Consider the following 14,380-nt stretch of genomic DNA (forward strand, 5'->3'; position numbering starts at 1 on the left):
TTGTTGATTTTTTTATTTTTCTTTTCCTCTCTAAAAGATCGTGCAGACGGGGGCGCATACTACCTACTTACGTCTAAACATAAGGTAAGCGAAAAACGCACGAAATGGTAAGTCGCAAAAACGGTGACAAAATAACTGAGAGCCATAACGCCGAAAAATAATAACAACAATATTAATAACCATGTGGACAATAACAGAAAAACAGTAATGTCAAGCAATATAGACAATAATAGAAAACATCAATAGCAAACTAACAAAAGAAAAACAAAACAGTAATGTCAAAAACAAAAGTACGGTGACTGATTAAATTCTGATCAGTTTTTCCTCTTCACCAATTACTCTGTATTTGTTGCTATTAATTCATGCATGATTAGTGCTTGATTAATTGTTTATGTGCTTAATTTATGTTCATGCTTAATGATCGTTCATGATTAATTGGTGTATGTGTTGCTTAATCACATAATGAATGCCTTATGTTAAATTTCGATTAGTAATTTAATTTAGGGTTGGATTAAGTGGTTGAACTGATAAAGGATAAACTCTCGTAACCTAGGATAAGAGACTTGCTTGTGAATCAAGGGGAAGCAATGTGTTTTAATTCTGATATTTCTAATTCAAATCTATTCGCTGTTTAATTTACAAAAGCAAACAACCCCCTCCCAATTCGTTACTATTTTCCTACTATTTGTTATGAACGTTTGGTTGACCATTGCTCGGTGGGAGACGACCTAGGATCACTTCCTAGATACTGCATTTTTTAATGTTTATTTGATTCGGGTATGGCCTCGATCATAGACACATACTCAGCTTCTATTGTGGATTGAGCAATGGAGTTCTCCTTTGTTCCCCCACTTATACTTTTTCATTCAACATTGTCTCCTGCATAGTCTACATCACAGTATCCTACCAACCTAAAATATTGATTCTTCTTATAGAACCAACTTTGGTTAATAATACCTACTAGATAACATAAAATCCTCTTAACAACTTTGAGATGAGACTCTTGAGGATCAAACTAAAATCGATTACCAGAAAAGAAATTCAGAAAAAGCTTTTTAAAAAAGACACATCTTTTCAAACCATTTTGAAAAGGCACGAAGGGCCTATATATATGTGTGTGTCTAACTTCAAAAAGCAATGAGAGAGATATTCTAAGAGAACTTCATTGCCAAATGCTCTCTCAAAAGAAACTCTTGGGAAAACACTTGCAAATCCATTAAGAGTTCATCCATGGACTTCAATTGTAATATCCTTCTCTTCAAGAGAAAATTCCTTTTCTTTCTTCTTATACAGAGAGATTGTTTAAGGGACCGAGGGTCTCTTAAGTTATAAGGAATTCTAAACACAAGGGAAGGATTGTCCTTGTGTGGTTCATACATTGTAAAAGGAGTTTTACAAAGATAGTGGAAAATCTCAAGAGGGTTTCTTGGGGACTGGACGTAGGCAATGGACTTTGCCGAACCAGTATAAAGCTGTGTTTGCATTATCTCTTCCCTTATCTCATTTATTTTATTGCAATCAATTTTGTCTTGCATGTTTAAAGAACAATATTAAATTGATTGCGGCTTCTTTTTCTTTATTCTGAGTCTATCATTTAGAAGGGGGTTAAAAGCTTGTTAGTGGGAAAATAATTCAGCCCTTCTTAAGTTATTGAGGCCGTTGGTCCAACATTTTAGGTTACATGTAAATCCATATTGCACCGGAGGGCCATCATAAGACCACATTCACCTGTCCATTCAGCACATTTGCCTACACCAGGATGTTCTTTAGCCTATGCAACGCTCTTGGCACCTTTCAAAGGTGCATGGTGAGTATCTTTTCTGATTTATTAGAGAGTTGCATGGAAATGTTTATGAATGATTTCACTGCTTATGGTTCCTCCTTTGATGCCTGTTTGGATAGCCTCTCTAGAGTTCTTGACCAATGCATTGAGACTAACCTTGTTCTTAATATTTGAAAAATGTCATTTTATGGTCCATGAAGGTATGGTCTTAGGGCATTTGGTCTCTAGTAGAGGTATTGAGGTCAATAAGGCCAAAATCTATGTTATTACTTCTTTTCCTTACCACGCTTTTGTGCAGGAAGTACGTTCTTTCCTTGGAGATGCAGGTTTCTGCAAGAGATTTATCCAGGATTTTAGCAAGATTGCCTTGCCATTGTCCAAGCTTCTTCAGAAGGACGTAGATTTTGTGCTTGACCAGCCTGGCAAAGAAGCACTTGAGGAGTTGAAGAGGAGGCTTACCACTTCTCCTATCATGCATCCACTAGATTGGGAGCTTACTTTTGAGCTCATGTGTCATACCTCTAACTATGCACTTGGGGCTATTTTGTCACAGAGAGTTGATAGACTATCACACATCATTACTTATGCCTCACGCACTTTGGATGCAGAACAAGTTAACTACACCACCACCAAAAATAAGTTTTTAGCTATTGTTTTAGCATTAGATAAATTCAAATCTTATTTGCTTTGCTCTCATATTACTGTCTTTACTGACCATGCAATTTTGAGGTAGTTGTTGAAGAAGCCTAATGCTAAACCTAGGTCGATTAGGTGGATGCTTATTCTTCAGTAGTTTGATATTGAGATTAGAGATAGGAGTGGTGCGGAAAACTTGATTGAGGGACCTGTGGATTCCTTTCCAATTAGGAATAACTTCCCTGATGATCATTTGATTCAGTTACATTCATCACATGTCACACCTTGGTTTGCTGACATTGTGAATTTCATTGTTCCATTTGTTGTCCCACCGCATGCATCTAGGTCTCAAATAGATAAACTTAAGAGTGATGCCAAATATTATGTATGGGATGATCCTTACTTGTGGAGGTTTGGTAGTGACCAAGTGATTCGTAGGTGTGTGCCCGATCATGAGATTTGGTCTATTCTTCAATTTTGTCATGGCACACTTACCGACAGTCATTTTGGTCCTCAATGGACTGCTATGAGGATCTTAGACTATGGGCTCTATTGGCCCACCATTTTTAGAGATGCTCATCATTTTTCCACCACATGTGAGTAGTGTTAGAGAGCAGGAGGGACCATTACACATAGGCATGAGATGCCCCAACAACCTATTATTTTCTCTCAGAGTTTTGATGCTTGGGGTATTGATTTTATGGGTCCATGTCCAAGTAGGTTGAAGCTAAGGCCACCAAAACTAATGATTCTAAAGTTGTTGTGGATTTTGTGAGATCTAACATTTTTTGCAAGTTTGGTGTGCCTAGAGCCATTATCACTGACTAGGGGGAGCCACTTTTCTATCAGGTCATTGGCATCCTTGCTCCAGAAGAATGTGGTTATGCATAGAGTTGCTATAACTTACCATCCCCAAACTAATAGGCAAGCAGAGGTTTTTAATAGAGAGATAAAGCAAGTGTTGCAGAAGGTATTGCATCCTAACATGAAGGATTGGAGCAAGCTACTTGAGGATGCTCTATGGGCCCACATGACCACTTACTAAACACCTTTGGGGTTGTCTCCCTATAGGGTGATTTTTGGTAAGGCATGTCACCTTCTAGTGGAGATTGAGCACCATGCTTATTGGGTAGTGAAGGGTTGTAACATGGCATTTGATGAAATAGGTATGGAAAGGAAGCTTCAATTGCATGAACTTGAGGAGATCCGCTTAGATGTCTATGAGAACTCCAAGATTCACAAGAAGAAAGTGAAGAGATTTTATGACTCTAGGATTCTTATGAAGGAGTTCCATATTGGCCAAAAAGTGCTCTTGTTTAACTCTCGCCTCAAGCTTATTTCTGGTAAACTTTGATCTAGATGGGATGGTCTTTTTGTTATTACTAATGTTTTTCCCCATGGTGCAGTTGAGATTAAAAATGAAAGTTATTGGAAAAGTTTTCAAAGTAAACGGTCACCAACTCAAGCTTTTTCATGAGAGCCCCCAAGTGGAGGAGGAATTTGTGGCGGACTCTCTGGTTTTGCCAATTTTATGTGATGATGTGCCTTGAATGGCACTAAAGGAGTTTCTTTCCTTTTTCTTTTATATGTTATCATTTTGGTTGCATTTCATTACATGCTCACATTGAGGACAATATGCATTTCAAGTGTGGGGAGGGTTTAGAAAAAATCTATTTTCTATTTTTCTTTTTTCTCTATTTTATGTTTGTTGTATTGGTTTTGTTGTTGTTATTTTTGTTTCTATATTTTGTCTATTTTTTTGTATCTATATCTATATGTTGTTCTGTTTTTGTTGCTTTTTTTCTATTTTTTGTTTGTTGTATTTGTTTTGTTTTGTTGTTTTACTATTTTACTGTTTTTACATACAGAAAATTAAAAAATAATAAAGATTTTTGTAGTTCATGTTTTCTAATGTTTTTTGTTGAATTTAGGCACTCTTCATGTTTTTTTATAAGATTTCTATCTTGTATAAATTGTAAGAGATGTACCATCTTTAGTTGAGAGGTTTCATGCTTGGTGTGAACCATTGTTGCCATTGTGGAAGTGGTAAGTAGGCTTGGAGAAAAATTTGAGGCGGATCATGTGTGATAGAATTATGCCTTGTGAGTTTTTGGGATTTTGTGGATGGATTGCACTATTTCATTCATTCTCTTTAATGTGTGATTTCACCCTTGTGCTAGATTACTATAGGTTTTGCCTTGCCTATTTTATCATTCCTTGTTACACATGCATTGATTGAGGTGATTTAGACCTTCTTTCTTTTAGCCACTAGCCAAATAAGCCTACCTTGCATTGATATCCATTGTCACCCTCTTTGAGCCTTTAACTCTTTCTTTCATTTTGTAGCTCATTACAAGCCAAAAAGTGGAAAACCATGTTGTCCTAGACTTTAGGGAGAAAAGGGACCTTCGAATTGTTTTGGGAGTGGGTTTCAAGCAAGTGTGGGGGATTTGTACTTTGTTTTTATGAAATTTCCTTTTTTCCGTCAATTCATTTTTCTTGTGACATGTTGAAAAGAAAAAAAGAGAGAAGAATACAAAAGAAAAGAAAAGAAAAGAAAGGAAAAAATAACAATAATCATAAAAGAAAAGAGAAAAAATGGGAGTATAAAAAACAAAAGTTCAAAAAGAAAAAAATGTACAAACAAAGAAAAGAAGAAGAAAAAAATGAAAAAAATGTGTTGTGGTTCATTTTCATTCTTTTAACCCTCTTTTTACTTGTTGGCTTACTCTGCATTGCCCCTCTTTTTCCTTAGTTTTAGCCTAAATATCCTTCGTATATTCACCGTTACCTAAGTCATACATTATAAACCAATAAAAGCCCTTTTGATCTTTTGATGCATGTGTAGTCCAAGTTGAATGAATTAGAGTCTTGCCAAAATTTGGATGTGCTAGTTACACGTGGTGTTAATTTTGACTTGACTACTTGTTCACTTTGCGTTTTGTGATCATGTGTTCATGGATTGCTTGTTACCTTGAGGCTATTCTTCCATTTTCCATCTCTCTCATTTTTGTGCATTGTTAGGATCCATTGAAAAATATGTGTGCCTTGTTCATACCTTTCTTTTACTTGTGGTTATTTTTTAGTATAGTTTGATTTCTTTTTCTTAGTCTTTCTTATAGTTTTGCCCAGGTGTGCAAAAGATAAAGTGTGGGGGAATTGAGCATTTATAGTTTAGTATTTTTCTATTATTCTTAGCTTATTTGACCTCTCGTTGACTCATATTTTCCCACCTTAACTCAATTTTGGTCTTAGGCAAATGATTGAGCTTAATTGAGAATTGATGCTTGACCTATCTACCTCGGGTAGGGCCTATAGGACACCGCAGAACTCCAAATGAAGCATGCGACTAGTCCCTTGAAAGATAAGAAAAAGAGATTCAATTTTGTAAAAAATAAGCATGGGTCAATTCTTCCATTTCGAGAGTCAAATTGGGTTTGGAAGTCAAAACATCTTCCCTTGAATAATTGAGCTATGAATTTGAGCTTTGCCTTGTGTAATTAGTTTAATTAGGTAGATTAGATGGGCCTAATCAAGGCCCATCCTCTCCTTCTGAGTAGTCACTGTATATGTTAGTGGAGTTAGTTAGTTACTTCATTTTGTATAAAAACATATTTAGAAACTTGTGCTAACTTTAGGATAAAAAAAATTCTCTTTTTCTCTCAATTGTTCTTCATTCTTCTTCCTCTTTTCACTTTCGTTCTTCCTTTTTCTTGCACAAATTTTGATACTTTTCCATTGGTGATGATCATGGAAGGCTAAACACTCAATCAATCCAAGGATCCACTCCAAGCAAGGCTGAATTTGAGTTCTGGTTTAGTATTTCTATTATGTGTGAATGTTCATTTTTTTCTTCAATCCTATTTTCGATTTTCATGATTATGAATATGCTTAGGATTGAAAATAAATTAAGTTATGGATTCATTTCCTAATTTAGAAATTTAATCATAGATTGTTTGTATGATATTCCAACCTAATTTGCGATCTCAATGAATTTAGGGATTAATTTGATTGAAGTAACTCTAATGACATTGATTGAACTTTCACAACATGATCATTCTCTACAAAAGTGTGATAATTCGAATTGATTGGTTTGGTGAATTGGATTAATAATCTCAAATCTGTTTTACAACCTATTTGTGCAATTTTGTATCTTCCTGCAAATATGTTTGTGTTTCTGCAACTAAAACTCTGTTTTAGTTTAGATTTCACACTTTTGTTTTGTGTTATCACATTTCTTTCCATTGCCTACAAACTATTCATTGAAATTCCCCCTTGGTGTTTATAAGCAAATTAAAGAAGGAACCAAATTGAATCCTATCTCTGAGTCGACCTAGGTTAATATGTATAGCAGAATTTCCTAGTTTTATTTGTTTTGTAGCGATTCGACAACTGTCAGACCCTAATTTCATCCGGGGACTATCATTCACGGATGTTTTGATTCTCGCTAGCCGAACTGTGTTGTTCGACACCAGTTACCGCGCAAGATGAAAGATCGTTTGATATTTTGGTCAAGGATGAGAAAGATACCAAAAGGGAGGGGCAAAAGGGTCTTTTTAGGTAGTTTTTTGGACCCTAGCTCGCCCAGGCTAGCCTCTGGCTCGCCTAGGCCTCCAAATTGCTTAGGGCTGAAGGAACCAGCTCGTCTAAGTGAGCCAGTTACTTCAGGATGAAGCATCAGCTTGCCTGGGCAAGCTGCCATGGTCCCAAATGCCATTTTCCCTATAAATAGCCATGAAGGGGGGCTGAGGAAGGGATTTCAACATTCAGCATTGAGATATTTTGAGAGAAACAAGGGAGAAGAAGAAGAAAGAAGAGAAAACGAAGTCGAGGCGCTATCGAATCGCGACTGCAATCAACCTCTACATTGTTCTTCATTCGGTGTTCTTCGTTCGTCATCCGGTAAGTGTTTGTTTTTAAGGATTTGAACATGATCTATGCACCCATAGGGGTCCCATTTTTTGCTTTGTGCATATTCATCTCCTTCTTCTATCATTGGTAATCTCTTTTCTTTTGTAAAGTTCAATCTTAATCGATCATTAGTTTCGTAAGTCATCTTTTAAAGACCTTAAAAGTTAATAAACAAAACCGAGATAAAACTAGCATATAACTGAATTTCTCTCCATCAAAGCCACTTGAGATCGTTCAAGGTCCAATGCCTTAATGACCTTTTTTGTTTCAGTAATAAAAATGAATCTTTCAAAAGCCTAAAACCAATTCAACACACATTTTTTTTGCTTTAAAGAACTACGTAGGTCTAAATTCCTCATTGCACCTGAGGATACATAAGAGCAAGGGCATTCCCCTTGTCGACCCCAAAAAAATAAAAATATAAAAAAGGGAAACTAAATAACATTGAAGTCACGTTTTTTGCACACTCGATTAAAAGGTTGTCATCCCTTGTGACGGGCGCGTGGGGTGCTAATACCTTTCGTATGCGTAAACAACTCCCAAACCCTTCTCCTCAATATTCGCAGACCTCTTTTTGGTTTTTCTAATGTTTTCCTCGAATAAACAATGGTGGCGACTCCCACGCATTTTCCTTTTTGGAAGACCCTCCTTTTTATTTCGCCTCGACCTCCCGTCGAAGGATAGGTTGCAACAGTTGGCGACTCCACTGGGGAATTTTTAGTGAGTTAGGCCATTCGATCAGTGTGCAATGTTTTATCATGACTTCTTCTTTATTTATGTTCCCTTTTTCCTTTTATATTTTGTTTTGTCCATATTTGTATATAACCCTTGCTATGTTACTGTGTTTTTTTGTGTGTGTCTATCTATCTATTACATTCATAGTTAGGAATATTTGTTTGTTCTATGCACGCATGACACGTACACCTTTGCACACACATTGAGGTATTAGGCCTTATACCCGAGTCTGTGTGAGACATAGGAAGTGGAGGTTGATCTATGGCCATGTTGGGTCTCCGACTCGCTTGATAACAGTGAAGCCTCATCTAGAGTTTTCCTCTTTTGATGTTGGGTCCCTATTGCCACAATGTTGTTATCAAAGAGGATGATATCTCTAGAAACCTTGAAAGTTACGTACAACTACCCTTGGGGGTTATCACCGATTAGCGAACTTTTGATCCCTTCCATTAAGATCCTAAACTAGGGACACCGAACAAGCTCACCATGTCTTGTTTCCTTGATCTAGTCATGCATATCTTTATACGTCGTAATAGTATACATCATTTATGTGTTTACCATTTTTATTATGTTCACACGCAACATTGCGCATTAAGTCATTATGTTATCATGCTCATTCATCTAGCATGTTTCTTTGAGCTACCAACCACATACCTTTTGTCGTCATTAGTCATTATGTTCACTCATGCATACTCCCCCATGTCGTTACCCATGCCTTGCATTCCTTTTTGTCGTCAAAGTCACAAAGAAGCATGAAAGTTTGCACTACTTTCTTAATTGCATGCATTGGGTACCATGGTAATAACTGCAAACAAACCATGATGCCCAATGCATGGTGGATAAGCAAAGATGGTCTTTCGAGCATCTTATGTCGGTTGATAAATACATTTGTCATGCATAGCATAACCATGCCCTGATGCATTCATCATATCTCCTCTATGATAGGGTGTTGAAGTATTGGTCGTCAGAATTTTCGTTCTTGCAAACATAGGGTCGGACCAAGTACCATCTTTAAAAATGAGGTTATATCATGTCAAAGTCAAGAATCTAGAACTAGCCAGCTCGTGAGAACTAGGGCAGCAGATGGATCAAGTTCATTGAAGGCAAGGCATATGGGAAGATCTGGGATCTAGCAATGATAGAAGTGTCCGTTGAAGCGATCGCATCCCTCACTCAATACTACGACCAATCACTCAGATGCTTCACTTTTGGGGACTTTCAGTTGGCACCAACCATAGAAGAGTTTGAAGGGATCTTAGGATGCCCATTAGGGGGAAGAAAGTCATGCCTCTTTGCCAGATTCTATCCTTCTAGGGCAAGAATAGAAAAAGTGGTCAAGATCTTGGAACAAGAGCTAGACCAAGTGAAGCAAAATAGGAATGGAGTGGTAGGGATACCAAGGAAGCGCTTGGAGGAGAAGGCAAAAGCTTTGGCAAATCAAGGGGAATGGACCTCGTTCATTGACATCTTAGCACTGTTGGTGTTTGGAACTATACTATTTCCGAATGTAGATGGGCCAGTGGATCTAGCTGCGATCAACGCCTTTCTTGCTTATCACCACAGCAAGGAAAGCCCCGTCATCGCTATTTTGGCGGATGCGTATGATACATTCGACTTGAGGTGCGAAAAGAGCAGTGCGAGAATTCTCTGTTGTACGCCTGCTCTTTACGTATGGTTGGTATCCCACGTTTTTTTATCATGAAGGTAGATCTGTTTGTCCCCTACAAAGCCATCGCATGTGCTCCGAAAAGGGTAAAGCAAATTGGGAAGAACTCTTGGCAGGCATGACGGGAGTGTTAGATCAAGTGGCCTCGGAATAATTAAGAAGGGGGGTTGAATTAATTATTAATTTGCCTTGACTAATTAAAAAACCTATCCTTCTTAATGTTACTAGATTTAATTAGGCTTTTACTACTAAGTCAAGAAAGTAAGGAACAGAAACAAAAACTTAACCAAAAGTAAAAGCGGGAAATAAAAGTACACAGCGGAAATTAAATAGTGTAGGGAAGAAGAAGACAAACACAAGATTTATATTGGTTTGGCCACAAACCGTGCCTACATCCAGTCCCCAAGCAACCTGCGGTTCTTGAGATTTCTTTCAACATTGTAAAATCCTTTACAAGCCAAAGATCCACAAGGGATGTACCCTCGCTTGTTCTCTTTGAATAACCAAGTGGATGTACCCTCCACTTGAACTGATCCACAAGAGATGTACCCTCTTTTGTTCTCAGTATAACAATCCCCAAGTAGATGTACCCTCTACCCTCCAATGTGTTAGGACAAAGAATTCTCAGGCGGTTAGTCCTTTGAATCTTTGTAAGGGGAAACAAAAGATATCTCAGGCGGTTAGTTCTTTGAAATCTTTTTCTTAAGGGGAAGGGAAGAATCAAAAGAATTCTCAGGCAGTTAGTCCTTTGAATCTTTTGTAAGGGAGAAGAGAGACACAAAAGAATTCAGGCAGTTAGTCCTTCTGTTCTTTTGGCAAAGGGAGAAGAGAATGAAGAAGATGAATAGCACAAGTTTTTGAACAAAGAACTTTTCTTGAAAGAGAAAGTATTGAACAAAAACTTTTAGAAAGATGAAGAGAAATGAATTAGAAAGTTCTGTTGAAAGTGTTGAAGGAGATGAAAGAAGATATTGAAAGATGTTGAAGGATTGATTGAAAGATTCATTGAAAGATTGATGCCATGGTCACATATTTATAATCTCTTGATGACTCAAGTTAAAGTTTGTGACTCTTGGCAATTTCTTTAAAACTAGTCACCTTAAAAATTGTGACTCTTTTGAAAACTAGTCACTTAAAAAGTTGTGACTTTTGAAAAAATCTTCAGAAACAAGTCACTTGAAGAATTGTGACTTTTAGAAATTTATTTTTCGAAATCAGTCACTGGTAATCAATTACCATTAAGGTGTAATCAATTATACATCAACAGATGTGACTCCTTAGTTTAAATTTTGAAAATCAAAATGTTTAGAAGTTCTGGTAATCGATTACAGGTACTGTGTAATTGATTACACAAGTTTAAAATGATTTGAAAATGTTTAACCACAAGTTGTGACTCTTGAAATTTGAAATCTAACGTTTTAAAACACTGGTAATCGATTACTACCTGCTGGTAATCGATTACCAGAGAGTAAAACTCTTTGGCAATGATTTTGTGAAAACTTCTTGTGCTACTCAATGTTTTGGAAAACTTTTTTAGTACTTATCTTGATTGAGTCTTCTCTTGATTCTTGAATCTTGAGTCTTGAATCTTGATTCTTGAAACTAAATTCTTGAATCTTTGGAATTTGCTTAACTCTTGATTCTTTGGCATCATCAAAATAACCTTGGAAGGCATTGCTTCCACATGGAGCGTTCGTTAGTTGGTTCCCACGGTGGAAAGAAGGAGGGGCAGGAGTGTTATGCTCATGCAAAGGATTCCCAAATGTCCCCTTATTAGGGACAAGGGATTGTATTAATTATAATCATGTGCTGGCCATAAGACAGTTAGGCTACCCTATGAGAGGTGCACCGTCGGAGGAAGTCATCACGCCTTTCATCGCATGAGGCTTCAATGAAGCTAATGTGAAGATACTTCAGAAAATCCGTAAAGCGTGAAATAGAGTGCGAAGAAAAGATAAGGAGCTTAAAGGAAGTAGCAATGGCATCATCGGCGGTTATCACAATTGGTTGAAGTCTAGAATGCAAGGGATAAAGTGGCTCCCAAAGCTAAAAAGTCTAAGTGGAAAAGAGGCTGAAATTCCTGAGGAAAGTGAAGAAGTGCAAGCTCTGAAAGCGGAGCTCGAAAAGGCAAGAGTGGTGAAAGAGAAGCTAATGGCGGCAGTCACTAAGGTCAGGAAAGAGTGTGATAAGCTGAAAAATGTCAACCTGACCACGGTTGAATGTTAGAGTGGGAAACAAAAAGGACTCGAAAGGAAGAATGGAGCAGGAACAAGTTCCGAGGGGCTCTATGGGGCAACAGTAACGAGCTCAAGCTTAGAAGGGCTGAGAGGGATGAATCGAGGATGGAAAGCATGGTGTTAGAAGGTAAGTTAAAGGCTTGTCAGAGGTTGAAGAGAAGTTTGACGGAATAGTTGAGCAAAACTGAAGAGAATATGTGATGCAAGCTCCATTGGAGCTTGTAGGCCTAGGATCTTCTTCATCAATGGATTCCTTTGCTTCTTGGAAGATGAATGGCAGCGGAATGGAGAAGGAAGAGAGAGAGGAGACGCCACTTCAAGGAGAAGATGAGTCTAGAAGAAGCTCACCACCATAGGAGGCCATGGATAAGAGCTTGGAGGAAGAAGGAGATGAATGAAGGGAGAGGGAGAGAAGAGCACGAAATTTTGTGCTCCAAATGAGCTTTGAAATCTGAAGTTTAATATTCAAATGATCAAAGTTCAAAAAAATACACACACATGACCTCTATTTATAGCCTAAGTGTCACACAAAATTGGAGGGAAATTCAAATTTCACTTGAATTTGAAATTGAATTTGTGGAGCCAAACTTTGGAGCCAAAATTTCACTAATTATGATTAGTGAATTTTAGTTATGGTTCAGTCCACTAATCCAAGATCAATTCCAAGATTCTCCACTAAGTGTGCTTAGGTGTCATGAGGCATGAAAAGCATGAAGGACATGCACAAAGTGTGACTATATGATGTGGCAATGGGGTGTAGTAAGCAAATGCTCACCTCCCCCTCTAAAATTTAATTGGATTGGGCTTCTACCAATTCAATTAAATTTATTTCCAACCACACACATCAAATATCCACTTAGTGCATGTGAAATTACAAAACTACCCCTAATACAAAAACTAGTCTAGGTGCCCAAAAATACAAGGGCTGAAAAATCCTATATTTCTAGGGTACCATACCTACAATATGGAGCCCTATATACAAGGACCAAATATAATGACATCCTAGTCTAATATGTACAAAGATAATTGGACCCAACCTTGGCCCATGGGCTCAGAAATCTACCCTAAGGTTCATGAGAACCCTAGGGCCTTCTTCAGCAGCTCTAGCCCAATCTTCTTGGAGCCTCTTGCTCATGGTTCTAGTGATTGGTCCCTTCCTAGGGAGGATTGCATCAATATGTTGATAATTATAAACCAATATAAGGATAAGGTAAACCTGGCTGCTAGTCATGGGCAGATGCTGGAAGATGAACAGGCAAAGGTATTGGCTCTGCATATTGAAAGGGAAGCGAAAGAAAGGGTGATAGAGTTATTGCATGGGGAAGCTATGAAATGGATGAATAGATTCGATCTCACTCTGAATGAAAGTCAAGAGCTTCCAAGGTTGTTAGCTAGAGCCAAGGTAGTGGCTGACACGTACTCAGCTCCCAATGAAGTTCACGGTCTTTTCGATTACTACCAACACATGGTCGAACTAATGACCCACATAATTCAAAGTCACTAAGGCGTCTGTGTTGTATTTATGCTTTGACTCCAATGAGATGTGATGAACCATGCTGTTTTAATGAAAATAGGATTTGATTCGACCGTATGTTCTACGGAATGTTTTGTGTGAATTCAATACTTTAGCGACTTATCATTGTCATGCATTCACGTTTATCCAATTTTTGCATTACTCATTGCATTCTATTTTTAGCAGTCATTGTCATCATCAAAAAGTAACCATAGTAACCAAAAAGAATGAATGCGCTTTACGGCACCATTACCGAACACGTGCCAAGGATAAAATCATGAGCAAGATAGAGGAAGTTCAGGAACAGTTGAAGGCCGACATGGAGGCCATGAAAGACCAAATGACCACCATGATAGAGGCCATGATAAGCATGAGGAAAATGATGGAAGTCAACACAACTGCGGTTGCCACTACAAGTGTCGCCACTTAGGTAGATCCGACTCACCCATTTGGTATGAATCAAGTAAGTCCAGTCTCAGATATGTCAGGTCAGGGCGGGGAAGCATTGGGAAGTACGGGCGGTCCCCATTTTGCGTAGGTCCAGAGCAAGCATCCTTTCTCGTTGTATGGCCTGCCTCCCCAACTATGCACCACTCAATGTTGTACATCTACCCGAGGAGAACGTTGACCACTCCGCTCCTATACCCCTTGAGAGCCAACAACCTTAGTATAGGCACACACATGTCGCTCAACCCATGGGGGAGATGCATGAGGTACCCCGAGACCACCCTCTGGCCGATTTCAAGCCTTACCCTAGGTATGCCACTGAGGGGCAAGCATTTGGTGGTATACCCCAACCAAACACTTTGGGGGGCTGTCAGTATCGCCCACAATTGCAACTACAACCCTTATATTTTTCGGTGGAAAGACTGCCTCCTGCCATGATGGAAAAGAAAAAA

At 38.2% G+C, this 14,380-nt stretch overlaps 1 protein-coding gene across 1 annotated transcript; it reads left to right on the forward strand.

Moving 5' to 3' along the window:
• Window positions 1-1,985: 1,985 nt before the first annotated feature.
• LOC114410737 lies at window positions 1,986-3,969 on the forward strand. Its single transcript, XM_028374675.1, has 4 exons — window positions 1,986-2,512; window positions 2,594-2,857; window positions 3,491-3,725; window positions 3,826-3,969. The coding sequence occupies exons 1-4, from the start codon at window positions 1,986-1,988 to the stop codon at window positions 3,967-3,969; spliced, it is 1,170 nt and encodes a 389-aa protein (XP_028230476.1).
• The last annotated feature ends 10,411 nt before the right edge of the window (window positions 3,970-14,380 follow it).

This window comes from Glycine soja, chromosome 4 (genome assembly GCF_004193775.1).
Source record: "Glycine soja cultivar W05 chromosome 4, ASM419377v2, whole genome shotgun sequence".
Taxonomy (NCBI): Eukaryota; Viridiplantae; Streptophyta; class Magnoliopsida; order Fabales; family Fabaceae; genus Glycine; species Glycine soja.

What these genes read in the sequence shown, in the direction of transcription:
- LOC114410737 (XM_028374675.1), top strand. Translation starts at nt 1,986, where the DNA reads ATGGTCTTAGGGCATTTGGTCTCTAGTAGAGGTATTGAGGTCAATAAG. An exon ending in ACTGACCATGCAATTTTGAG is followed by an intron (nt 2,513 to 2,593) that starts GTAGTTGTTGAA and finishes TATTGAGATTAG; the next exon opens with AGATAGGAGTGGTGCGGAAA. An exon ending in AGTTCCATATTGGCCAAAAA is followed by an intron (nt 3,726 to 3,825) that starts GTGCTCTTGTTT and finishes CCCATGGTGCAG; the next exon opens with TTGAGATTAAAAATGAAAGT.